The sequence below is a fragment of the Littorina saxatilis genome, linkage group LG3 (genome assembly GCF_037325665.1).
Source record: "Littorina saxatilis isolate snail1 linkage group LG3, US_GU_Lsax_2.0, whole genome shotgun sequence".
NCBI classification, from domain to species: Eukaryota; Metazoa; Mollusca; class Gastropoda; order Littorinimorpha; family Littorinidae; genus Littorina; species Littorina saxatilis.
Window position 1 is genome coordinate 38,728,087 of NC_090247.1, and position 27,355 is coordinate 38,755,441.

Below are 27,355 nucleotides of genomic sequence, written 5' to 3' on the forward strand. Positions count from 1 at the left end.
AAAATTTACAATAAAATTTTCGATTCTACGTGATGTGGAACCCTGATCTTACTTTTTCTCAGGATGCATTATTTCTGGTGTGGGCCTGTATTTTCTAGAATCAATCGACTCTTGGCTGTTGTGTTTACAAAGACTTCTTCTTCTTCGTTCATGGGCTCAAACTCCCACAATCAATCATGTTTTTGCACGAGTCAGTTTTTATGTGTATGATCATTTTTACCCTGCCATTTAGGCAGCCATACGCCGCTTTCAGGGGAAGCATGCTGGGTATTTTCGTTTTTCTATAACCCATCGAACTCCGACATGGATTAAAGGATCTTTCATGTGCGCACTTGGTCTTGTGCTTGCGAGTACACATGAAGGGGGATAAGGTACTATAGTGGAACCCCCTTTTAAGACCCCCTCCCTTTTAAGACCTTGTTTTTCAGAGTTTCTGTTCTTAACCTCAGTAAATGTACCCCCATTTTAAGACCCCCTCCTTTTTAAGACCTGATTTTGTGAGATTTTTGGAGGTCTTAAAAGGGGGGTTCTACTGTAGCAGGTCTGCACATAAGTTGACCTGGGAGATCAGAAAAATCTCCACCCTTAACCTACCGTGCGCGGTTGGGATTCGAACCCAAGACGTTCCGCATAGGACGATGTCTTATCCACTCGGCCAATGTGCACGTCGGTTTACAAAAACAAACATAAAAGCGAGAAAAGATAGTCTGCTGGATTGGCTCTATACACTATATATTTTTGACGCACTGAAGAGATTTCTGATGAGACATTTTCAGATTTTATCACTAGTAAACCGAACCCTGCTTGATCACCCCTTCATTTTAACTAAATGGCATCTGCTACGCCCAGCCAACACCAATGATATAAAAGTGAGTGATGAGATGCACTTAAAGAACCTTTAGTGTTTACAGCCTCATTTCTACTGCGTCTCCCAAGCATGCCTCACTGCGACCCAACCAGCTTGGCCGTTGGAACTAACTTCGAAGTACATTTAACAAACCCTTTTTTTTTATCAGCCTTAATTTTGACTAACACTGAAACATTCTGCTCTAAAGACATCAAAGCAGTAAAGTAAGGAAAAGCACACCAAAAAAGTTCATGTTGAATGATAGATCGAGGGACAAATGAGAAATGATTAACAAAATGTCACAGAATTATAGACCTGAAAATCAACCAAGATAGGAATGACCTCTAAAACAACTTTTGGTTTGATCATGCCACAGCCATCACTTTTACCCTCTTTTTGAACACCTCTAGCTCTCGTAGGCAAGAACTAAGAAGGTGTCAGCGTAATGCAGGGTCACAGAGAAACCTTTTTGGTTCAGTCTTTTTTTTCAATCTATAAATGCTATCTAAGGCATCTCATAGTCATACTCATGAAAAAGCAAAAACGAGTATGTGTGCATCTGTCATCATTCAGTTTGCTTAAAGTTGTACTCATAAGGTCACTTAGGAATCAAACATTGGTTGTTAAATCATTATTGAAAGAAAAGGACAGTTGTGATGGGACCCCCCGCGGGTTAGGGGGAAGAATTTACCCAATGCTCCCCAGCATGTCGTAAGAGGCGACCAACGGATTCTGTTTCTCCTTTTAACCTTGCTAAGTGTTTCTTGTATAGAGTCAATGTTTGTAAAGATTTTAGTCAAGCAGTATGTAACAAATGTTAAGTCCTTTGTACTGGAAACTTGCATTCTCCCAGTAAGGTCATATATTGTACTATGTTGCAAGCCCCTGGAGCAATTTTTTGATTAGTGCTTTTGTGAACAAGAAACAATTAACAAGTGGCTCTATCCCATCTCCCCCCCTTTCCCCGTCGCGATATAACCTTCGTGGTTGAAAACGACTTTAAACACCAAATAAAGAAAGAAAGTTGTGATGGGCGCACATGTAAACCGTAAGGAAAGGATACGTACATCAGCACCCAGAGTAAAAGGTCTTGTACTTTCAATAACCTCAGATCCATTGAAGCTTTTGCAGTTTGATACATTTTATTAGGAATTATTTTATAGATCAAAATCATTAAAAAGTCACAGCAGGGATATTGCCAGGATTTATTTCTCAAGCAAGTTTTTTTTTTTAGAATAATCTTATGAGTGTGAGCAATTTCGTTGGCGTCACCTTTCTTTCAACATAAAAAAAAAGTTCAGCCGATTTGCCAAAATTTCATTTTTTGCGATTCGAAGGAAGTTTTGCTGATGCCAAATTACATTGTTGGGGTAGTATTTCCTACTATTAAGGCTGCTTAAAAGGGATATATATATATATTTATTGCTGGAAAAAATATCTGATCACTCCCACCCATCCACCCCACATTCCCTCTTTCTGGTCCGTTTCTCATTAAGTGAATTTAGCTTCAGGGGAAAAATGTTTGCTATTAGTGTCTCTTTTTCTGCTAAATGTCTACTTACGTAGTGCAGGCCTGTCATATCATGATAGTCTTGTTTGTTGACATCAACACCTTTGAGCAGAGCTTTCTTTGCGACTTTTGTGTCTCCATCAGTACAGGCTGAAGAAAACACAACTCCTGCTGGAAAACGAACTTTGAAGGGTTTCACACCCCTGTCTCTTTGTGATGGTCGTCGAAGTATTTTTCTCATTGGCATTGTCCTGGTGATGCTTATTAGGACAGAAGATTGTGTCCTTTGTTATAAACAGTTGCAAGTTTGGTTTTCAATATACAGTTTTGCCAGATGCGTTTTTCCATGAGTTGTTAGATCAAGATGTTCAAGGTTTTCAGTACTGCCAGATTTGCTTTTCTGAACATATATTATAAATCTGTACGTGTATATATGTTACACCCAGATGAAAGATGTTTGGTTTCAATCAGTCTTTCATAAAGGACGTAGTAGATGAATATTATTTATATAACTATAAGGCTGCGTTTATGCACAATATGCTACCTGTGCCTTTAATTTTTTCCTGTGTTGAAAGATAACAAATTTGACTGTTTTGTTTTCTTTTTGACAAATATATGTAATACAGTTTGCTGCTGTCTTACATGTTAAGAGAATATAATATACAAAATGTTCTCCGTTTATTTTGTCCTGATATAAAAAATAAAAAAGATAAGAAGCTAATTAACCTGCACAGCAGTTTGACGAAGTGTTCAAGACAGAAACTAACCACCACAAACCAGACCACAGGGTTGTATTATAATGTTGGTTAGCAGTCTACTGTTGAAGAAAACTTCAACTTAAGCTTATTAGTCCTGGTGGGCAGATACAGTAGCACTGTAAAAAACATATTTTTAAAAAACCATAAAAACTCAACTACCAGTTGTTAAAAAAGATAAATATGAAGTCAAATTCAGAAAACTCTGGACCACTATTGTATCATGTTTTAAATCACACTTTTTCACAGAACTTTTTTTCCACACTTTTTCACAGAACTTTTCTTCTTCTGGAAGTCTGAACCCTTATGTTTCAGTTGGCTTCAGAGCACTGTCCAGTTCGAATACTTGATTTTTGATGTGATCATAGACACAGTTGACGATAAAATTAGACTCTGGATAAACGGATCTCTATATTATATGAAGTGGGTTTTTTTATGACTAGAAAATAATTCAGAGTACGTCTTCAATCTTGAGGGAAATTCATTTACCTATATTAGGCAAGGGCAGTATTGAACTACATTGGGGTTTTTTTATGACTAGAATAATTCAGGTTTCTTCTTCAATCTCAAGTGAAATTTCATTGACTATATTAGGCAAGGGCGGCATTGAACTACATTGGTTTTTTTTTATGACTAGAATATAATTCAGAGTACGTCTTCAATCTCAAGGAAAATTTCATTGACTATATTAGGCAAGGGCGTGGGGTTCTACTGTACCTAGATTGCATGAAAAGGTCAAAGGAATGTGTCTGTCTAGAATTGGTTCCAATTCTTGCCACCAGGAAGAATTTTCACCAATGTTATGACTGTCAGTTACATGTACGCTACACTAATAGGTTTGATTTGTGAAGGTGTGCCAATGTTCCATTGATCTTATGCCAAATTCATTTTTGTTGGTTTGCTGTTATTGGTTAGGTTTGGTTTGTTTGCATGTACTATCGGGGACGATCTATCTGGTGGTGTGTTTGTGTGTCAACAGGTTTTAGCGCATGTAAAAGGTCTGACAACTAAAATAACAGTTTTGATTAGGGTGGCGAGGTAAGGGGCAACTACCGCAAGCTACTTGTCATCACCATCATTGTTTGACTTCAAATGATTCAAATGAGCTTTCAAACCAAACAATATAATATATCAGAACAGATGCTGTTGTGTGTAAGGGGTGACTAGAGGGATTTTTCAATTGTTTATCAGCACATTCTGCTTCTCTCTTATGACAGCTAGGCCTCCTGAAATTTAGGGCAGTAATTCCTAAGGGCATCCTTTTATTCGGGTTATCACTGTATCATTGTAACCACTAGCAATGATCGATACTTATACGTTGGTAGTTCATAGGGGAATGGGATGGCAATCATGGATCGCAACCTTGGTTATAAATGCTGGGTACATACATTGATAGGCTTATAGCAAGTCTTCACGCATGAAGAAGTGTTTGCTTCCTGTCTAAACAATGATTGGAACATGGGTCTAGAAGTAACAGTTACAACAAAATAATGTATGAACCGGTAGTCCGCAGACCCTGTTGTTATTTTGTTGTTGTTTCCTGACAGAATAATATGAATAGACCGTCAAGTTTGAAGATACAAGCTAACTTCTGTGTCAGCAGTTCATACAAAACAAGTTGCTAAAATTGACCATGCAATTATGCATAGCATAATCTTGCTTCATTGCTTTGACGAAAGAAAAGTATATGTTTGTGAGAGATGCTGTGGACCTTTATTTGTTATTGTTTTTGTTGTTGTTATTAGCATCATTTCCATTTCCCCAAGAAATACATTTGTTTGATATCAGGCTTTTTTTTATTGAACAGTTTGTTTTTGTGTGTGCAGAGGAAGAAGAGTTTCGGACCTATGAAATTCCTGGTCTTAAAATCAAGGATGACACCAGATACAAACAGCGAAAAAGGAGACAGGTAGGGCTTAATGACGCCGTAAAACATTCATCCGTATATCATATTTCTCACCTTTCTAATTTCAAACCATTTTTTGTTTGCCTGATCCAGACATGCACTGATGCAGTGTACTCACTAATTAGTTAAAAAAAATAATTCAAATGATGTCTTTCTAAACCCCCCGCGGGTTAGGGGGAAGAATTTACCTGATGCTCCCCAGCATGTCGTAAGAGGCGACTAACGGATTCTGTTTCTCCTTTTACCCTTGTTAAGTGTTTCTTGTATAGAATATAGTCAATGTTTGTAAAGATTTTAGTCGAGCAGTATGTAAGAAAGGTTAAGTCCTTTGTACTGGAAACTTTCATTCTCCCAGTAAGGTAATATATTGTACTACGTTGCAAGCCCCTGGAGCAATTTTTTGATTAGTGCTTTTGTGAACAAGATTTCCATGGACTAAATAACCATCACTTGGAGACTATTCTAACAAAGCAGGGGTCCTGATTTGGCCTAAATGGTCCGCTGGACCCATTAGGCAACAGTTAACTAACTAACTAACTAATAAAGCAATTAAATTACATATTATTACCCAACTCACATATATAGCAATTAACTCTAGTTCAGTGCTGGTAACGCTGTACGCGTTCCCCTTGGTAACAAGGGAGACCACCCTAAAAAAGAGTGATCCATCCCATAATATCAGACCGATGTCCGGTCCAACATCCGTATGCGTGCGCATACGCCGCCATTTGTACCATTCTCTCTCAGCGGTTCAACTGGGAAGGACGCTCCTGATGTACGCTCCTGCTGTCTTCAGCTTTTCGCCAGAGTCTTTTGCTTTGGCTTCTCCCCTTGGTCGCCGCCTTACTTTACACCTGTACCTATGCTGTGTGGTGAGATCTTTTCGGTTTTGTTGTAACTTTAGCGACGTTTTCGTCGCTCGTTTGTACTTGTGAAATTTTTCTGAAATTGTTTTCTGTGAAATTTTTCGTGAGTTGTTTGCTATGGCGGAGGCTGCGCTTGTTGATAGCGCTAAACGGAAGCCTAGTTCGAGGCAGGTAGCTAACGATACGCCTCTGATTAGAAGCTCAAGGAGAGATAAGGGCGCAGGAAGTCTGCGTCTGTGTTATCTGAGTCAACTTCTTTTAAGTCTCCCGTGTAAGCAGACGTACGAACAATCTTCCGGTCAGACTTGTTTACTTTCTGGCAAGAGTAGTCGTTCTGGTGTAGCTTCTTCTGCTTCTGTTTCGCCTGGCTGCCCTGGGTTAGCGCCAGCCGACGTTGCTTCTTTATTGTTGACGCTGAGCTCTCAAGTTTCGTCATTAGCGTCTGAGTTATCTTCCACTCGGGAGGAATTGTGTGCGCTTCCGTCGGGTGTTTCTGATGTTTTTTTCCTTAGCCAAGATCCGGCGGTCGCCTGCAGTTCCGGCTTCGACTTCCGCTAAGCCTTCGGCGACTGTGACTCGGGCGGATGTCCATGCTTCGCAGGATGGGGGTACCGACTTGGTGTCTCTCCCGAATGTGACACCAGTACAAGGTATGTCTACACCGCTTGCCGGTGTGCGAGCTCAGGGGGCTCTCTCGTGCGTTGGATGCCGTGAGAGTTCTTATGAGCAGCGAAAGGACGAACGCCTCCGTACATCTCTTTTTGAGAATATCGGGGACCGTTTTAGTCCTCTTCCGCCCAGGGGGCAGGAAGTGGTCGGTTCTGCCGACGATAAACTGTCTGATGTTCTGCCTCCTGGCTCTGAGCTTGATCTCGAGTCGGAGGGTAGGGAGGATGACGGGGATGCCTCAGTGGTAGAGGATTCCCAGCCTTGAGAGACGGACCGCGGGTGTCCGTCTGTAGGTCAACCTCCTGCGTCTGGTTTCCAGCAGGGCGGTGTGACTGAATAGGCCGCGGTGGCCTACCTGACTCGATGGCGAGCAGGAAGGCTAGCGACACCCAGCTTTCTTGCCGATTTAGTTGTCCAGCGCAGTGATGTGGTCTAACGGAAATGGCATTTAAGTTATTGGTGACTCTGGGGCTGACCATGGGTGTCATTCTGGGGTCACCTACCTGACTACGATGGCGAGCAGGAAGGTTAACGAGGGTGCGTCCATGGGATGGACGACACCCAGCTTAACTTGCCGTTCAAGTTGTCCAGCGCAGTGACGTGGTCGGCGGAAAACGGCATTTAAGTTTTGACCGGAAGGGGTGGTTGAGAGCAGGGCGTAACTGACTCCACCTCTTTCCGGTTCCGACTTCTGGAAGTTCGGAGGAACAGGATGTTCTCTTCAGCTTTCGGAGATCGTTGTCCATTGCCCTGGAGTTGGCATATGGCCACGTGTAGCCGGGTTCTCCGGTGAAAGTGGTGTACGTTCGCGCGAGGAATGTAGCACGCATTTTCGTGGCTGGGCAACGTAAGCTTCCGCCCTGGGGGCAGGAAGTTGTTGGGCTGGGTGATTCTTAGATTGGCCATGCGAGTCTCTCGGGGGGTCACCTTCCTAACTTTGATACCGAGTAGGAAGGTGCTGTTTGGAGAGGTGTCCACGGTGGTGGATGTCACCCAGCTTAACTTGCCGTTCAAGGTGTCCAGCGCAGTGTTGTGCGCAGTGATAAACGGCATTAAATTACATATTCCTACTCCGAATCACATGTAGCATTGACACAATCGGAGATGCTAGGTTCTGAAAAGGCTAACCGTCTAAGGGAAGCAACCCCAACCACAAAAAGTGTAAACGTAGCCATAGTAATGACCATACACCCGGGGAGTTACCTCCCATCGTGCATGCCATGTCACTACTGCTACTGAACACGTGGCTCATATCATTCGACCTTACAGCTTTCGAGGGAGCAGGTTGTTGATTTTTGGGCTCCCCTGTGGCTGCGCTGTTTGGTGTTGTTTTGACACCCACCGGCCACGTTACCGTCTATCTTGCCTCCTGCTTCGTAGTTGGTGAGCTCTTTCCATTTTGGTCATTATTTTGACAGGAAATTTGTTGTAGTTGCTGATTTTCGTCCGTGTTTGGACCTGTGATATTTCAGTGACTACTGTTGGCCGCCATTTTTGTTGTCAGCATGAGTTGACAGATTTTTGTGGCTAGGCCGATGTATTTTGGAGGTAAACGTAATTTTACCTTCTTACTTGCTTGCTGCTTTGTTTAGTTGGTAAGCTTGTTCCTTCTTGTCTTTGGTTTGACAGGAATTTATCTATAGTTGCTGACTTTTTGTCCGTTTGGACTCCTAAATGCGTTTCAGTAACTTATCTTGTGGCCGCCACTTTCGGTTGCTCAGCTTTCCTGACAGCTTATTTATGTGGCTAGGCCTATGTTATGGTGAGGTTCTCCTTACTTTACCTGCGTTTTTGCCTTCTGCTTTGTTAGTTGGTAAGCCATTTCATATTTCGTCATTACTTTGACAGGAATTTTTGTTATTGCTTAATTTTCGTCCGTTTTGGACTTCTAAATTTTGTCCAGTAACTTATCGCTTGGCCGCCATTTTGTGTATCAGCGTTGCTGACAGTGGTTTACTTGGCTAGGCTTTAGCAGGTATCTACCAGTCCGTAGGACTGGTCGTGGTTTCGGATTTAACATGTTTGTTATGTTTTGTTCGTTACTCTTTCTGCCTCGAACAAACACTTTGTGGGGCAGTCATATACTGTTGTATGTCCTGTTTCTTCTCCTCGCCTTCTCTGCCGTTAGCAGATCAGGTGTTGCAGGTGTCTGCTTTTCTTTGTGAAGAAATTTTCGCGTTCCAAGCCTGCGTCTTCCGTTGGTCCCGCTGTCTGTGGGCGACGTCACCTTGTTGGCTTCTTTGACGCTTCCGGCCGAGACGTTGTCTAGGGCGGATGTTTTGCTTCTTCGTCTTCTACCGCTGTGGTTGGCGATTCAAGTAAGTCGAGCTGGTCCACAGGCCCTCGTGAGGCCGTCGGACAGTCCCTGCTGGGACACAGCTCTTTTCGGCGGGTTCACGACCCGCAAACCCCTGTTCAGTCGCACCCTGGCTTCACTGAAGACCATTGTGTGGCTGAGCAATGGCGGCAGTTGGTTCCGGCTACTTCTCCGACGTACGCACCCGCTGGGGTCGTTTCCGGAGTTGTCTAGCCGTTTCCGACTGCTGCGCTTCCGGCACTCGCCGGAAGCATAGGTCCCCCGATGTACGCACCCGCTGTGGTCGTTTCCGGGGTTGACCAGGTCCCCCGATGTGCGCACCCGCTGTGGTCGTTTCCGGGGTTGACCGGACGTTGCCCCCCGGGCATTCGTTCTCTGTTCAGTCGCACCCTGGTTTCCTCGAAGACCATTGTGTGGCGGGGCAGTGGCGGTAGCCGTTTCCGGCGCTGCGCTTCCGGCACTCGCTGGAAGCATAGGTCCTCTGACGTACGCACCCGCTGTGGTCGTTTCCGGGGTTGACCGGACGTTGCCCCCCGGGCATTCGTCCTCTGTTCAGTCACACCCTGGCTTCCTCGAAGACCATTGTGTGGCGGAGCAATGGCGGTAGCCGTTTCTGGCGCTGCGCTTCCGGCACTCGCTGGAAGCATAGGTCCTCTGACGTACGCACCCGCTGTGGTCGTTTCCGGGGTTGACCGGACGTTGCCTTTTAGGGCATTCGGGCTTCCGGCCTCCGTCCTCGCATTCGGCGCTTCCGCTTTTCGCGGTCTCGTCTGGTGCTTTCCGGCTCCACCCGGATTTACTGCTCCTTTCGCTTCCACTTCCTCCCGGATGTCGGTAGCTGAGGAGCAGCGCCAGCCCTTCGGGCAGGTGGTGTCTCAGCTCTGGCCGATGTAGTCAGCGTTTCAACCTTCGGTTGTCGCGTCGACTGCCGTTCCGGTGCCTGCGGCTGCAGACTTGCCGTCTTCTCTCTCTTAGCCTGGTCGAGGCATGAGTTAGGACGACGTCGGGGGGGACGGATTTCCGGTTTTCCGGTTATGCCGTTTCACCGGCCTTCCACCAGTACGTGGACTTCGGTTTTTTCGCCGGTTGTGTCGGACATTCAGTCTGTCGTCAGCGATTCCACACGTGCTGGTTATTGGGAAAAAGGCTTAACGCTGTCCTCTAAGCTGCGGCAGAGGTCACGTCGAAGGTTTTCCCGGGCGGGGCTTCGGCCTCCTACACTTCCTGTCTGGAAGCATAGGTTCTCCATCACAAGCGCACGTAGTGGCTTGTCTGGGGTTGATCGAGGACTGGCCTACGGGCGTTCGGGTTCCGGCCCCAGTCCTCTTCTGGTCTGTCTCACTCTTGTTCCGTCGTGGGCATTTGTGTTTCACCAGTGCGGCAGCCGTTGTCGGCGTGGTGTTTCCGGTTTTACTGGAAGCATAAGTCCTCCATTTCAAGTACACGTTGCGGTTTTGACTGGAGTTGACAGAGGACTGGCCTACGGGCGTTCGGGCTTCCGGCCTCAGTCTACTCTATGCATCTTTCGCTTCCGTTTTTTGCGGTTTTGTCTGCTGCATTTCCGGCTCTGTTCGGATACACTTCTCCTCTTCCTGACACTCCTTCGGAGGTCGGTGGGTGAGGAACAGCGGCTGGCCTACGGGCATTTAGGCTTTTAGCCTCAGCCGGGGCAGTCTTCACTTTACCTGTTGGGTGTTGCGTTTACTGCCTAGTCAGTTCGGGTGGCCCTGGACGTTTCCCCTATTCACGACCGTCAGTAGGGGGATAAGTCAGGTCTTTTTCCGGTTGGATGGTTTTCCGGTTTCCGGTCATCTCATTCATCAGTTTACCACCAGCAACTGTGACTTCGGTTTGCGTTCGTAGCTGAGCTATTCTGGTTCTCAGTCTTTAGTCAGCAATCGAACACGTTCTGGATTTCCGTCGCAACTCAAGCTTCGGCTCAGGATTTCCCTTGGGTGCATCGACATTGGTGGCTTCCTTGTTGGTTGACTTTGTTGTCGATGTCGGACTTCCGTTCCGTGAAGATAGGATGTTTTTTCTACTTCCGGTTCCTTAGTCACCTTTTGTAGGTACCACGGGTTGCAGGTTTTGGCTAGGCCATCTCCTCCCGAAGGTGGTATCTCTAGTGTTTTGGTTCTGCCGCTGTTTCTACTATGGTTCAGTTCCGGAACATGCTCAGCCTTGGCTGGCTTCGGCTACACGGGCTTCACCTTTTGTTCCTTCTTGCTTATTCAGCCTTTGGAACTTGCCTCCTTTCTCTACTCTGTTGGCCAGCCCTTGCTAGGGTGAGCATGGAGCAGATGAGGCTGCCCTTCCTTCTCTACGCTCGTACGGCGGGTGTCGGAGGGACTCGTTTCTTTCGCGTTCTCAGTTCCCTGAACAGTCAAAGAGAGTCGCTTAAACTTTGCCTGCGGTAGAGATTCAGTCGAGTAGAGATCACCAGGTCTCTGACTGCTTTACAAAGGTTGAAGGAAGGTAGGGCTAGCATACTCAGAAACATGCTTAGCAGAAGCATGCTCATTCCTCTGGTTAAGCTAAGCTGGCAGCCAATAGGCAGCCTTGGCCGGGCAACAGCCATTCCACGTTGCGGCGATGGTGGTTGTTGCCTTCCTGTTTCTTGTGGCTTGTGGGGTTCTCTGGCTTCAGGTTACCCCTGTTTGGCCACAAACGTTCGGACTTTGGTCCTTGTTGTCTTTCATCGAGTCGGACTCTGTCTTTCTCTAGTGATCAGACGCGTTCTGGTGTTTCGTCCAAACTTAAGGTTCACTTGAGTTGGCCTCGGAAGTAACATTCAGGTTTTCCTGAGGGGGCATTGTCTTGGACAATGGATGTTTGAGGAGTAGTTCTTTGTGGCTTTCCTCCTCTCTCTCAGGTTTTGGCTACTCTTCTCCTTCGGGCAGAGGTTTAGTTAAGGTTCGGTTCCTGTGACTTCAGTCTTGGGCCTTTCCTCTCTTCTTCCTCATCTTAGTATGAGGCGAGTCCGGATGACGTCCGTTGGGTCGGGTTTCCTTACAGTCGCCCGGCTACAAAAGGCAACTTTGTCTAGGGCGGTTGTCCGTTTTTCTCCGCGTTGGACTCTGTCTTCAGACAGGGACAGACGCGCTCTGGGTTTCTGGCCAAACTCAGGTAGGCTCTTGATTTGGCTAGGAAGTTAACTGCCTGTTTTTTCCCTGAGAACTCTGGTTTCGGGAGTCTTATGGCTGGCTGGCTTCACGGTTTACGTTTACCAGTCTTGGTTTTCTGCTTTCGGTTTTTGATTCACTCTCGATTACCTTCAAGCAGACTGTTTTGGGAACATTCTGGCTTTTAGCCATTTTGTTTATGGTTGCCAGTCACATCGGTTTTTGACCACCGTGGGTCCTCACTTCCGGTAGCTGACGCACAGTCGTAAGTGGCTGCTGTCGGGTGCTACCTCTCTCCCTGCGTTCGCAGGGACTGGTAGGGGATGACTGGCGACCTTCTATTTGTGAGTTTTCTCTTCGAGGTGGACTCTGGTACTTAGTGCTTGGATGTCTCTCTCTCGCTCTTTCGTGGGGATTGGTCACTCTTATTTTGAGCTGACTTCTTTCTCACAAGCCTTTTGGGCTTTACTACATCCCAAGGTTTGCAGACTTTGGCATGGTTGTCTTAAGGTCACCGCGGGGGTTCGTCCTTCTCAGTTGAGGGGACAACCTTACGCACGGATCTTCTCAGGACATTAGCATTTCCTTCCAATAAAAGGGGGGGGGGGGGGAAGCTTGTCTTTCCCTTGGCTCGCCAGGGTTTTTAATCCAAGGCTTGGGTCTATTCCTGTGCTGTTTTTTACGGCTAGGAGATTGGAAGAAGTGCTGAGCACAGCTTTCTGGATCTCTGAGGTTGTCTCTTTCGCTTTGCCTGAGATACTTCTCGGCTGTCAATCAGGACTTTCCTTGGTTCCCTCACTGCCTGTTGGCAGTGGGCCAGCCCTGGCAAGGGCTTTTGAGTGGGTTAGATTTTCTTTCCCACTGGGACCGCCCTGATTCTTTGGCAGCGGTCCAGGTTTTTGGCAAGGTTTTTTGAGTGAGTTAGATTTTTCTTTCCCACCGCCTTGTTGTTGCAATCTGCTACATGTGATTCGGAGTAGGAATATGTAATTTAATCGAAAATTTTATTGTAAATTTTCATTTAATAAATATACCTACCCGAATCACATAGTATATTCCCTCCCGCCAACCCCGCTTTTGATTTGGAGAATTTATTCTTTAGGTCGAATGATATGAGCCACGTGTTCAGTAGCAGTAGTGACATGGCATGCACGATGGGAGGTAACTCCCCGGGTGTATGGTCATTACTATGGCTACGTTTACACTTTTTGTGGTTGGGGTTGCTTCCCTTAGACGGTTAGCCTTTTCAGAACCTAGCATCTCCGATTGTGTCAATGCTACATGTGATTCGGGTAGGTATATTTATTAAATGAAAATTTACAATAAAATTTTCGATTTAGGACTTGACAGGAAGGAGTGGCTGAGGAATATTTTTGCCTCGTCCACCCCTGCCTTTGTTCGACGACTTCCGGAGTTCGGAGGAACAGTAAGTTCACTTCCGCGTCCGGGAATCGTCGTTCATTGCCCTGAAGATGGCATATGTCTTGTAGTTTTGACTTCCGCTTCCTCCCGGGGGGCAGGAAGCGAGCAGTAAGGCTGGTTCCTTGTTGGATAATTTAGGTCAAACAGGAAGGCAGCTTCCGGATTGCACGGTTGTGCTTGACGGCTGTTCAGATGTAGGTGCTTCCGCATTAACGATTAGCACTGAGTTCAGGTTCCATTTCAAGTTAGCAAGGGCAGTGGCGCTCGCAGCTGTAATGGGTCGAGGTTCTATGGAATCTTCCGGTGTGTTTTTCACGTTTACTAATCCACGGCCGGTTTCGCTTCCGCTTTTGCGGCTGCGTCTTCCGGTTACAGGATGGGACAGCTCGCAGCTGTAATGGGTCGAGGCTCTATGGAATCTTCCGGTTGGTTCTCATGTTTACTAATCCACGGCCGGTTTCGCTTCCGCTTTTGCGGCTGCGTCTTCCGGTTACAGGATGGGACAGCCTTCTACCGTTAACACTGCGTTGGTAGTCGGCACTTTTCAGCTTTTGGCTTCCGGTTCCGTTACTGCGGTTCCTTTGCTGTTATACAGGCTGTATCCACTTCCCCTTCCAGTCTTCTAGCTGGCATGGGACAGGTGGATGGAGATCTGGTCATGGAGTTCTGGCGTTTGAAATTTTTTTTGTTTTTTTCGAAACTTTTCCGATGTTGGCAAGTTTCGCCTTATCGGGATGGGTGACTGGGTCTCATCATTTCGATGATCATTATAATGCTTTTGAACAGGAGGGAGGCTCTTACTTCACTTGTGTCGCTGTTCGCGGCAGTTCGTAGTTGTTTTGAGCTTTCCGAGGAGAATCTTTGAGTGTCAAGCCCTTAGATCCTCCGTCGGGATCCTTTGTGCTTGTGGAAGTTTTCACAAGCGAGTCTTCTTTGTCACCACTTGGCTCTTCCTTGGTGGACAACGCTTGACTTTATACCTGCGGCGAGGGTGCTTTAGCTTGTGTTGCACGCTCAAGTAGCGTGTCATTCACGGAGCGCTTTCTGTAGGCTTCGGTTAACTCCAAGCCTAAGAACTTAGGTTCTCTTTTTGCGTTCTACGGAACCGCCCTCGAGTTTGGCAAACATCCATCGGGTTTTTGATAGCAAGGAGAAACTGTCTGTAAGATCAAGATCTCCTAGCTCGGGTAGATTGTCTCATCTTTTCTTTTTGATGGGCTCTTTTGTACTTGTTTTTATTTTCTCTCGCCTGGGCGGTTACGTTCTGAATGGCTATCTTTGTGGTCCTACAGGACGCAGATACAAAGGATGTTGCTTTGCCGTCTTTTACTTAGGAGTAAGCCTCTGCCTTTAAAGTTTTGTTCTTTTGGCGTGACTTTAATCTCTTTCTCGTTTGAAAGTTATCTCTTTGAATCCGCTGCTATGCACGCGGGGTTTTTTCTTCTAAGAGAAGCTCATGGTAAAAGGGAAAGCGTTAGGCAGGCCTTGGCGGTTTTTTGTTTCTAAACGAAAAGCTTCAGGCTGGCTGTTGTCTATTTTAGCTTTGGCTTGACACCCTCGCTTTCACAGGGCTCTTTTATAGAGCTGTTCGGCGACCCTTTCGGTCTCACAGACGGGTCTTTGCAGTCTTGGTGTCCAGACCTCTTAAGGCTGGCAAGAAGGCATTTTTGCTTTCTCACATTCGAATTGCACGGATGTCTACTGTAGGGGTATCCTTGAGATACTCAGGGGCTTCCGCCTCAACTCTGGATTTGGTTCAGAGTCTTTATAGGTTTTTTTTGTGTTTTGTTCACTTGCCACTTGACTGGCGTGGTTCAAAGTGCTTATTTTCTTACGGAAAGAACTCCTCGTCGTTCCGTGTATTGCAGGTGGCTATCCACCTTCCTTTTTGGGTTTCCCTTTTGTCTTCCATGTCTTATTTTAAGACTTTATGAGATTTCTGTCACATTGGTACGGCTCGGTGCAGCTTTGCTTTAACCCTTTTTCAAGGCTAGCCTGACTGTTTAACCTTTGCCGTGCTTCCTGGGTTCACCTGTACCCAGAGACACACTAAAATCATTGTAACTATGGAACCATTAAAGGTATCGTTTTGAAATTTTAAGTATCTCTCACACACCTAATTTGCTCTCTGTCTGCAAATTTTTAGTGTGTACATGACAAAACATCAGAATTAATTGATTATGATAATTTACATAAACACTACCGATGGCGCGGGTTCACACATACCCATACTTTTAAAGAGTAGTAGTGATTGTAACTATCCCTCTGCCGACGGCGCGGGTTCTGCTACACCCATAATTACCAAAGCGGCGGAACAGTGTCTGTCTGCCTGTTTGTCTCCAAGAGACTGTCTGTCTCTCTGTTTGTCTGTCCGTATCTCTCTGTCTGTATGTCTGTTGTCAGTTGCTCTGTCTGTCTGTCTGTCTGTCTATCTGTCTATCCGTCTATCTGACTGTCTATCTGACTGTCTGTCTCTGTCTCTCTCTCTCTCTGTCTGTCTCTCTCTCTGTCTGTCTCTCTCTCTCTGTCTCTCTCTCTTAGTCTCTCTCTCTGTCTCTCTCTCTTAGTCTCTCTCTGTCTCTCTTTCTTAGTCTCTCTCTCTCCCTCTTTCTTAGTCTCTCTCTCTTTCTTAGTCTCTCTCTCTCTCTTAGTCTCTCTCTCTCTCTTTCTTAGTCTCTCGCTCTCTCTCTTTCTTAGTCTCTCTCTCTCTTTCTTAGTCTCTCTCTCTCTCTTTTTTTTAGTCTCTCTCTCTTTCTTAGTCTCTCTCTCTCTCTCTCTTAGTCTCTCTCTCTCTCTTTCTTAGTCTCTCTCTCTCTCTCTTAGTCTCTCTCTCTTTCTTAGCCTCTCTTTCTCTCTCTATTTCTTAGTCTCTCTCTCTCTCTCTTTCTTAGTCTCTCTCTCTTTTTTAGTCTCTCTCTCTCTCTTTCTTAGTCTCTCTCTCTCTTTCTTAGTCTCTCTCTCTCTTTCTTAGTCTCTCTCTCTCTCTCTTTCTTAGTCTCTCTCTCTTTCTTAGTCTCCCTCTCTCTCTCTTTCTTAGTCTCTTTCTTAGTCTCTCTCTTTCTTAGCCTCTCTCTTTCTTAGTCTCTCTCTCTTTCTTAGTCTCTCTCTCTCTCTTTCTTAGTCTCTCTCTCTCTCTCTTTCTTAGTCTCTCTCTCTCTCTCTCTTTCTTAGTCTCTCTCTCTCTTTCTTAGTCTCTCTCTCTCTCTCTTAGTCTCTCTCTCTTTCTTTCTTAGTCTCTCTCTCTCTCTTTCTTAGTCTCTCTTTCTCTTTTTTAGTCTTTCTCTCTCTCTTTCTTAGTCTCTCTCTCTCTCTCTTTCTTAGTCTCTCTCTCTCTCTCTTAGTCTCTCTCTCTCTTTCTTAGTCTCTCTCTCTCTCTTAGTCTCTCTCTCTTTCTTAGTCTCTCTTAGTCTCTCTCTCTCTTTCTTAGTCTCTCTCTCTCTTTTTTAGTCTCTCTCTCTCTTTCTTAGTCTCTCTCTCTCTCTCTTTCTTAGTCTCTCTCTCTCTCTCTCTTTCTTAGTCTCTCTCTCTCTCTTTCTTAGTCTCTCTCTCTCTCTTTCTTAGTCTCTCTCTCTCTCTTTCTTTGTCTCTCTCTCTCTCTTTCTTAGTCTCTCTCTCTTTCTTAGTCTCCCTCTCTCTCTTTCTTAGTCTCTTTCTCTCTCTTTCTTAGTCTCTCTCTCTCTCTTTCTTAGTCTCTCTCTCTCTTTCTTAGTCTCTCTCTCTCTCTCTTTCTTAGTCTCTCTCTCTTTATTTGTCTCTCTCTTTCTCTTTATTTGTCTCTCTCTCTATCTTTCTTAGTCTCTCTCTTTCTTAGTCTCTCTTTCTTAGTCTCTCTTTCTTAGTCTCTCTCTTTCTCTCTCTCTTTCTTAGTCTCTCTCTCTTTCTTAGTCTCTCTCTCTCTTTCTTAGTCTCTCTCTCTTTCTTAGTCTCTCTCTCTCTCTCTTTCTTAGTCTCTCTCTCTTTCTTAGTCTCTCTCTCTTTCTTAGTCTCTCTCTCTCTCTTTCTTAGTCTCCCTCTCTCTCTTTCTTAGTCTCTCTCTCTCTCTTTCTTAGTCTCTCACTCTCTTTCTTAGACTCTCTCTCTCTCTCTCTTTCTTAGTCTCTCTCTCTTTCTTAGTCTCTCTCTCTCTTTCTTAGTCTCTCTCTCTTTCTTAGTCTCTCTCTCTCTCTCTTTCTTAGTCTCCCTCTCTCTCTTTCTTAGTCTCTCTCTCTCTCTTTCTTAGTCTCTCACTCTCTTTCTTAGACTCTCTCTCTCTCTTTCTTAGTCTCTCTCTCTTTCTCTTTCTTAGTCTCTCTATCTCTTTCTTAGTCTCTCTCTCTCTTTCTTAGTCTCTCTCTCTCTCTTTCTTAGTCTCTCTCTCTCTCTCTCTCTCTCTCTCTTTCTTAGTCTCTCAGTCTCTCTCAGTCTCTCCCTCCCCCTCTCCCACCCCCTCTCCCTCCCCCTCTCCCTCCCCTGCAAGAGGTCGGTGAAGTCGATGCAACCACTGAAGTAGCGCTGTGGGTTTCCCTGAACCCACCCCGTCGTTAGAGAAATAAACGGTAAAAACCCTCTTTCAAATGTATGGGTTCAGACAAACCCGCATCGTCGTTAGAGGAATAAACGGTAAAAACCCTCTTTCAAATGTATGGGTTCAGACAAACCCGCATCGTCGGGAGTGTGTAGTCAAAAGCGGCATCCGGCAAAGGTTAACACGGGAAACGGCCAAGCTTACTCTAGTAGCTGCTGCGAGAAGTGGGAGTAAGCGTGCTTTCTGGCTATTTTGAATAAAGACAGTCTTTTTAAGAAAGATCGATCTATGACTTGTGGGTTTCTTTTAAGTTTTCCGGCAGTTAAGCGGAAAATGGGGAAACAAGCTTCGAATTACGCTTTCAATTCATGAGGTAAGAGTTTGGCTTCTTTAGAGTTACGTTTAGCCAATTAAACTTTTCGGTTTTCGAAGATTTTTCTGACTCGCACGGAGCTTGTTAGTTCTTTGTATCTAAAGGTCGCTTGCCTTATCTTTCTTCTCTGTCGTGATTTAACCTCGGCATTTAAGCGATAAATGGGGTCAACCAGCTTCCATTTGCTTTTCAATTCTTGAAGCAAGAAGTTGGCTTCTTTTGAGTCACGTTTAGCCAGTTTAACTTTTTGAGTTTCAAAGATTTTTCTGACTTTCACGGATCTTGTTAGATCATTGAATCAAAGGGCTTTTGCTTTATCTTCTTCTCCGTCGTGATTTAACCTTGAGCGGTGGAAATCGACGTTAAACACTGATTTTAGGAGGGAAGTAGGTCTATCTACTCTGGTAGAGGTATGACGTTTGGTAGTCAACCTTACACTGGTTTCTTGCTCCTGGGGAGCTTGATGTGGTTGTCTGTCCCGTGAGGACGCTCAGAAGGTACCTGTCACGGACTCGGCTTTGGTCAGAAAGTCGGAAGGTTTTTTGATATCACTTAACACAGCGGGTGTAAGGATATTGCGAAAGGGACTTTAACCAAGTGAGTCTCCATGTTGATCACACAGGGGTTTACCTGTTGACAAACACAGTCTGGAGACGTTAGGGCAGTTTTGCCTTTCACTATAGCTAGAACGTATGAGGCAAGGGCATGGGCCTCCTCTTTGGCAGTCCTCCGGTCGGGCCTTGTTTTGGGCTGAAGTTCTGGAGTCGGCTTACTGGCGGTCTGAGGAGGTTTTTATTAACTTCTACCTCAGAGACGTCTTGATACAGGACGGCAGTTCCGCGTTACCTGTTATGCTAGTCGCAGGACAGGTTCTAATATCATAATTTTGCTATGTACCCACCACCTATAGTAGCAATCTGCTATATGTGAGTTGGGTAATAATATGTAATTTAATCCAAAATTTTAATAATAAATTTTCATTTAATTAATATACTTACCCAACTCACATCGTTTAAACCCTCCCGCCTCCCCGCTGTGGTGGTATTGGGTTCTAAAAAAGTAGTGAGTTGGGCTTCGTTCGAATGATACAAATGGCGGCGTATGCGCACGCATACGGATGTTGGACCGGACATCGGTCTGATATTATGGGATGGATCACTCTTTTTTAGGGTGGTCTCCCTTGTTACCAAGGGGAACGCGTACAGCGTTACCAGCACTGAACTAGAGTTAATTGCTATATGTGAGTTGGGTAAGTATATTAATTAAATGAAAATTTATTATTAAAATTTTGGATTTTATCCTTTTCATTTGCCAGTCCCTGCTAATTACTTTTAGAATGAATTGCAATTGATCTAGCTGGTTGAATTCTTGCAGACTGAATGTCAATTGATCATGCCGAAATGCATTCTGAAAAATAGGAGCTTTCTTCTTCAGATTCCACCACCACGTTACAGGCAGATGCCCATTGACCAGGACTGGACCAACGTGTGGCCTGCTGCCTCCACTTTCAAGTGGTCTGTGGTTCCATTCCCCGTCAGACAGGGCTATGTTGAGGTGGGTACACAGCTTAGTGCTTGTGCTTGTTGATCACTCAGCTCTCTGTGTCTGTTTTAGGTGCCTTTGACTTGAAATACATGATCCTTTGTCAAGTTTATATATTTCTTGATGTGTGAGTGTGTTAATTTGTGTTTGTCTGTCAGTGAAAGAGAAAGAGAGATCATTTATGTGGATGAGCATATTTTTGTTTTAGCTTCATTTTGGTTGCACAGTGCAAATCCCCTTTTAATTAGGACATTTAATAATATGAGAGGAAAAATGTTGTCTTATGCATGTTCTTGAGGGATTGTAGGTTATTTATACAGTATATGAAAAGAATAGGTAACAGGGGGAAGGAGTTTTCAATGAGGGAATGTTAATTAGGGGGGTTCCAATGTAACAATCATCACTTGCTCAGTATCTTGAAACAAGCTGATCAAGTGTTTTTCTCTTTGTACAGACAGCCACAGAAAATGATGGTGTGATCCCTCCCAAGTACGCCAATGCTGAGCTAATGAAGATACCCAACTTCCTGCATCTGTCACCTGCCCATGTCAAGAAACATTGTGCAGCTTTGAAAGGTACAAAACTTTATCAATCGATCATTCTGTCATCTTGTCAGAAGGGTCATGTGGCGAGTTTGACAAAACTTGAAAACATTTGCAGCCTTTTTTTTTTTTTTTTTTTTACCGGTTGCTTACCTTTCCTCCATGGTTTGGACAATAGATGTTTTCCGAAAATAACTATCGGAATTTACAAGCGGAAAGGAGTTGTGTCCCACCAGACAAACAACCTTAATAGGAAATAAGTGGTCAAACGGTAGATGGTAGATCTGTTTAAACAACTATTGCAGCATATGACCGACTCCAATGAGTATGTAATGCAGTGTCCGCTCGATATGACCCCATTTCTTTCGAAAATATACACATCCCAGTGAAGGATCTGTTGCTGCAATGCTGGATCCCTTTGCACGAGTGTTAGCGACAATGACTTTTGCCTGAGGTTGATTGAGGTCGAGGTCACTGCAGTGTGGGGAAACTGACACGCGTGCTTAGCAATCGCTGTAGCGATCGGGGCTCATTTGTGCAGACTTTCGAAAGAAAAAAGCATATATATAGATTTAACACTGCATACAATACACACTGAAGTCCATTATTCGATGCGATACAGGCTTTAACTGGTCGACAATGTGTTTTTTGATCTGTGTGAGAGGTTTTGTTAACGGGGAGCAACACTTACACAACACTTGCAAATCCTTTATGAAATGCTGGCTTCTGCTCTCTATTTTTGAGCTTGAACAAAAGAGATTTGTAGTAACCGGGTTTGTTAATACTGTTAATACCCTATCCCAATACCTCTCTGCTTTTCAGGTATATTTGTGTGTGAAGAAACATCTGAGTTTGCCTACTGTAGTATTTTGTCCTTGTTGTACATGTTTGTTTCTTTCACTGGCCTCTTTTTTACAAATACAACCATCGAGACACTGACTGATTGCATCTTCATTGACACTGAAATTTAAACTGAGATCAGAGGGTGACTGTTTCCTTAACAACCTGCTTTCTGCTGACAGAGTTTTGCACAGAGTGGCCTGCAGGGCTGGAGACAGATGAAGCTTGCCAGAAGCATTTTCCTGTGGAAGTGCAGAGCAGCGACTACGTGTTTTCCGGGCCCTCGATACGCGATCCACGTGCTAGGACTGTCACAGTCAAGGTGATTTTATTTATTTAAAATTAAAATTGTGTATCACAGATTTTGATATGATTCTTATGTGGTTGGCATTTAATTTATCCTTGATGTGCATTATATTGAACATGTTAAGTATTTTGTATAAGTTCATTTGGGACTAGGATTCTACCTGGGAGTAAAAGAGTAGGTCATTTGACCCCCACAACAAAATTTTGATAAGATACAGTTAAAGACGCGAAGCCAAGAGCAGGATAACTCCCCGGCAATATTTTGTGTCCACAGAAACTAAATGGTGCAATCTGATGCCAACTGAGCTTAAAAGTTGCCACTGTATTATGTTATCTTATGCAGGTGGAGAATGTGGTGCAGTGTAAATCTTGATGTACCATTTGACTCATTAAACGGAATTCTTAAAGGTCCTATTCAGACTGTATGCACCAATGGCGCTTTAGTAAACCAAACTTTGTGGGACTGTTATGGCTTTGAAAATAGTATGTATAAGTTGTGAATGTTCCAGAAAGATTAAGACATGAAAGGAATGTATGATTGTGAATAGATTGGTCCATTTGATTGAAGAGAAAAAATGTGATTATAACAGGGATCGCGTTTACGCACGATTTTTGCGTATTTGACGCATTTTAAAAGTCGCCGACGCGTTTTTTTCGCCGCGCCACGTAAGCCATGCGCAAAAATATTGTAACTTTTTCTTGTCTTCACGCAGCGCTTTTGCTCTGACTTAATAATCACCCGATCCTGAAACTGACTATAGGGCTCGAGAAGTGACGACACATGAAATCTGCGCGTCAAAACTAAAGTCCGTTTCTTTTTGCATCGAAGTATCGCAAACGAACGTAACGAGGGTATTACCAGATAATGTCTTGTCGGATAATGAAACAGACATTAGCTGCTCTCCCATCTCGCGCTTCCAAAAGGCGGAAAGTGTGTCTAGTCGTATTAGAGCGGGAAACAAACTCGCAAGGCCCGAAGGTTGGAGACAGCAGGGGTGTTATTCGACAGGCGTGCGCGGAGTTCGACAGGAAAACTCGCCGTATTTAGGTAAGGAGTGTCTTTAAGTCTTTCGTGCGTGTTTTGTTTGTGTCTGTACGTGTTTTCGTAGTACGCAAAAATATTGGTCCGTGACGCGTTTTTTTCGTTTCGTTGCGTATGACTTACGCGTTTTTTAAAAAGCTAGCGCGATCCCTGTTATAAATATGCTGACCAAGGCTGAGAGGACTTGAAGCTTGCGTGTTTGTGTTCGCATGTGTGTTCAAATACCTAGCATATTGTTGAAGCCTTCAAAAACGTTAGAACTTTCATAGTAGAAGACAGTAGGGAAAAGGAACTTCATAGTAAGATGAGTAAAAACAGAACCAGAGTAGAATTCTGTTTCTGGTCAAGGGGAAATAACTTTATCTTTGCTGGACCCACAGCAAACTGGTTTACAATGCAAGATCACCAACTGTGAAGCAGTAAAGGATTGTTTCCCTTTATTTCAGTTACACTTGTCTGACCTGGAGCTTGACTATCATGCACGGGACAAATTCATACGTCTGGTTGGTGACTGCTACAATCCTGACTCTGATGAAGTTGTCTTCACATCAGAAAGGTACTTATTTCTGTATGTCCATGTATATACAGGGGTGAGACTTTTCCGCGAATCCGCGGACACAACTTACAAATTCCGCTGGAGTAATCTGTTTTTCCGCATCCCATTTCATCACAGTATCTATAACTTGTTGACTGAATCATATGGAGAGAAGTGAAGATGGAACAGAACACTGGAGGCTTGAGAGTTAAATTGTGCTGACTGAAAACTCCTGGGCCCGTATGCATGAACTAGAAGTAAGAAACACTGGAAGTAGAGGCCTCTTTTCGAAGTGGGAACTCCCGAAGTCAACTTTCTAACTGTTCACAATGCATGAACTGACTTGAACGCCAAAGTAGTGACAGCGAGAGTATTAAGGTCAAGGTCGGGGAAATTGGGGGAATCCCTACTAATACGCATGCGCACGTTTCTATCAACATGGCAGTCAACGAAAATGGCAAGGCACGTGTGCCGCTCAAAAAGAAAGTAGACACGGAGGGGCGTTCTGCACCTCAAGTTTTTCAGATGGTGAAATTGCTGTACTCTTGACAGAAGTGTTTTACGAAAGAACGGTTATTCTGTCCAAATTTCAGAACAGTTAATTAGAAAAAAACACAGTAAACACCAAGTTTACAGAACAGTCTAACTGTTAAACATAAAGACGCTGTCTGGTCCAAAATTGCCAAAGAAGTGTCGCTCTCTCTCTCTTCGTCGCGATATAACCTTCGTGGTTGAAAACGACGTTAAACACCAAATAAAGAACTCTCTCTCTCTCTCTCTCTCTCTCTCTCTCTCTCTCTCTCTCTCTCTCTCTCTCTCTCTCTCTCTCTCTCTCTCTCTCTCTCTCTCTCTCTCAGGCTCTCTCTCTCTCTCTCTTATGACACATGCACACACAGACAAACGTACACTCATGCACATACTGACACTATGACACAAGTGACACTGACGGCACACATAAACACACACACACACCACACACTGCACACACACACACACACACACACACACACACGCGCGCGCTCGCGCGCACACATATACACACACACACACGCACCCATACACGCACGCACACAGTCACAAACAAATAACCACACACTCACTCTCTCTCACTTTCTCTCATTCTCTCTCAATCTACTCATACACACACTGAAACTATGATGACACAAGTGACACGTCACACACACACACACACACACACACACACACACACACACACACACACACACACACACACACACACACACACACACATACTCACCGTAGTGACACACATATACACACGCGCGTACAGTTGAAAGTCAAGACATGATATGATTTTGTTAAAGCATAGGAAGGTTTCTTTTGCAAATGAATAAAATTAACACAGAGGCAAAACCCGGTTTTTGCAGCCGGAATGCAATTGCGGAGGCTTAAAAAGGAAAAGATTAATAAAAAAAATATATAGCTCCCGGCGGAACTTGAACCCGGAGCGAATGAACGAGAGTCCGGAACCGTTACCACTGCACTATGTTACTCGTGTAGAATAGAGGCATGATGAAAAAAGGCATTCTGACTTATTCAGTCGTGCTGGTTTGAAAGCTCGCCACCTTCGCCGAATGACTCGAGCACGTTTTTTTCGGTCAGTAACTGATCGAACTGTCGCTTTTGAGTCACTCTGTTTTAAGCATTTCACCTAAATTAAACAAGAATGTCACAGTCCGTGTCTATGGTGCAAGGTAGGAGACCGTCTCATTGTAGCCAAGTTACGACAGTTGCTCGATTGACGCATTTCACGTCTTCGATATTGTGTCTGAGATCATTTCCCAATGAGCTGCCTTTAAAAACGGAATGTCCTGCAATTGTAGTATGCGCTGGAGGTTTCTTTTGGATGGGTAAGGACCCTTGAGATGCGATATCGTCGTATAATTATGTCAAGCGAGAGGCCCTTGACATTGGAAGTGGGAACTTCGAAAGCAAAGTTGCCAGCTACTCGGTATGCACGAGCTAAATTGAACGCCGAAGTAGTGGCTTCGAGAGTTCTGAGGTCAAGGTCGAGAAAATTGGGGGAATCCCAATTAGTGCGCATGCGTTTGTAAACGGTAGGCTTGGTGACCAGAAGAAACAAATCTCATCGCGAGTTCGTAAATGGGCAAACGTTGATCGCGCTGTAGCTTTTACTATAATTGTTGTTTTTAACTGGTTGAACGAAAGCTGTGATGATTGTCCTTAAATAGAATGATTGTCTATAATAATGATTTCGTTGACCAGAATGTTGGGGACAATAAAAAAAGGATGTTTATGTGGTAGCGAAGTCGGTTAACTTAAAACTCTTTTTGTAGTGTTTTTTTAATGATTGTGTAACTGCTGGACAAAAATAGTTTGGTCAGAGCGAATGTTTGTGTTACTGGTAAATTTAAAAAGGCAGAACTCCATTTTTGGGGAATCAAGATATAAGGTGTAGTGAAAAGAAGATAAGTTCAGCGAATTTCATATTATTTGAGAAAATGTGTGTCCGAATTTTTAAAACAGAAAAATTGTTGTACTTAGGTGTTTGTAAATTACGTTTGTCCTCGTTGATTGTGAAGAGGATGTATGTTTATATAAAGTTCAAAGTCAAGATTGGATTTTTGTAGCCTACGTGCGTGTGTGCATGTGTATTAGACATAATACATAGACATAGAACACTTTATTATCTCAATTACGATAAACTCGGGTGTGGTGAATCACAATAAACAGCATAAAACGTAAGAACATGAATAAAATATCAAGGCGCAAATATAGTCAGCTCATCATAGTGTGGGGAGTGAGTACACACACACACACACACACACACACACACCGTCGAACACACACACACCGTCGAACACACACACACCGTCGAACACACACACACCGTCGAACACACACATAACATCGAAAACACACACACACACACACACACACAAACACACACACAAACATACACACACAAACACACACACACAAACACACACACACACAAACACACACACACACACACACACACGGCACGCGCGAACACGCAAACAAACGTATGAAGGAACAGACGCACAATTATACCCGCACGCACGCACACACAGGCAGACAGGCACTCGCACAAATACACACACACACACACACACACACACACACACACACACACACACACACACACACACACACACACACAGATAAAGCAATGACAAAAAAAATAGCAGAAACTTACACTTCAACACTCGAACACACACACACGCACACACACACACACACGCACACAAACACACGCACGCACGCACGCACACAAACACACACACACACACACTCACATATGCACACAACGACGCCCATTTTCATAGAAACACAGTAACCCCCTCGTATGAGCGGGAATGAAAGAGTGGTGGCCAATGACCCAGATCAACAAACAAAAGTCAAAGCTGGCAACTCAGGTTTGTATTCAGGGAAATTTGCACGAAATGCATGCAGAAGATACGACTTTTCCCTCAATTTTCTCTGTTTTGGAGCGTCAGCTCGGTTTGACATGAAAAACTGAAGAAAAGCCCTGCCTTTTTGCACTGAGAAACTGTGGAAGTAGCGTGTTTACTACTGGGTCTGGCTGTAGTACATTTACCCTCATTTACTTCCTCGTTAGCTTCCAAAGTAAACTCTTTTTTCGTCCCATGCATGCGAAAGTGAGGATGTACTTCCGATGTCACTCAAAACTTTAGAAGTAGTCGCAAAATACCCTGAGTTACTTCCTCGCTTTGCTTCGAGGTAAACCCTTTTTCCGGCCCATGCATACGAAAGTGAGGCAAGTACTTCCGATGTCACTCAAAACTTCGGGAGTTGTCGCGAACTTCCCCCATAAGCATACGGGCCCTGATAACTAATAGTAATTTTGAGCTTCAATGCATTTGGGCGTCACTTGGATCATACTATTGCCAGTATTGGGTTATGGATACATGGTTCATTGCGTAAGTATGCACCATTACAATGTTACCATGGTTGTGTGAAAGTGTTTTTTGTTTGGTTGGGTGGTGTGGTTTTTTGTGTGTGGGGGGGAGGGGGGGTGGGAGTGTGGAGAATGTCTTTATTACCCGATCCAAACGAGTTGAATTTTAGTCTCAGAATGCACCAGATTGCACAGATGTACCGTTTAAAAAAAATTCGGGGGAGCATGCTCCCGAACCCCCCTAGAAAAAAAGGATTTCCTCTTTTTTCATCACAAGAGAGTCCCACCCCTGATATAGACTAAAATGGCTGGCTGGCTGTGTGACCGTGTTG

General features: G+C 44.4%; 2 protein-coding genes across 4 annotated transcripts in view; both read left to right on the forward strand.

Moving 5' to 3' along the window:
• LOC138962317 (small ribosomal subunit protein mS35-like) overlaps window positions 1-27,355 on the forward strand; it is a 42,045-nt gene that overhangs the window by 8,591 nt on the left and 6,099 nt on the right. Inside the window, exons 1-6 of one of the 3 annotated variants that reach the window (XM_070334087.1) lie at window positions 3,900-3,963; window positions 4,939-5,021; window positions 19,726-19,845; window positions 20,288-20,408; window positions 21,398-21,537; window positions 23,010-23,119. In XM_070334087.1, the coding sequence (XP_070190188.1) occupies window positions 3,915-3,963; window positions 4,939-5,021; window positions 19,726-19,845; window positions 20,288-20,408; window positions 21,398-21,537; window positions 23,010-23,119 (623 nt within the window). In that variant the 5' untranslated portion in view covers window positions 3,900-3,914. Of the gene's footprint in view, window positions 1-3,899; window positions 3,964-4,046; window positions 4,151-4,938; window positions 5,022-19,725; window positions 19,846-20,287; window positions 20,409-21,397; window positions 21,538-23,009; window positions 23,120-27,355 lie in introns of those variants that run through there. The other 2 variants (XM_070334088.1, XM_070334086.1) reach the window with 2 other exon arrangements.
• The window catches only part of LOC138962319 (uncharacterized), a 130,129-nt gene continuing 124,955 nt past the window's right edge, over window positions 22,182-27,355 (forward strand). The window contains exon 1 of the mRNA XM_070334093.1: window positions 22,182-22,715. The gene's annotated coding sequence lies outside the window, so the exon portion shown is untranslated. The remainder of the gene's footprint in view (window positions 22,716-27,355) is intronic.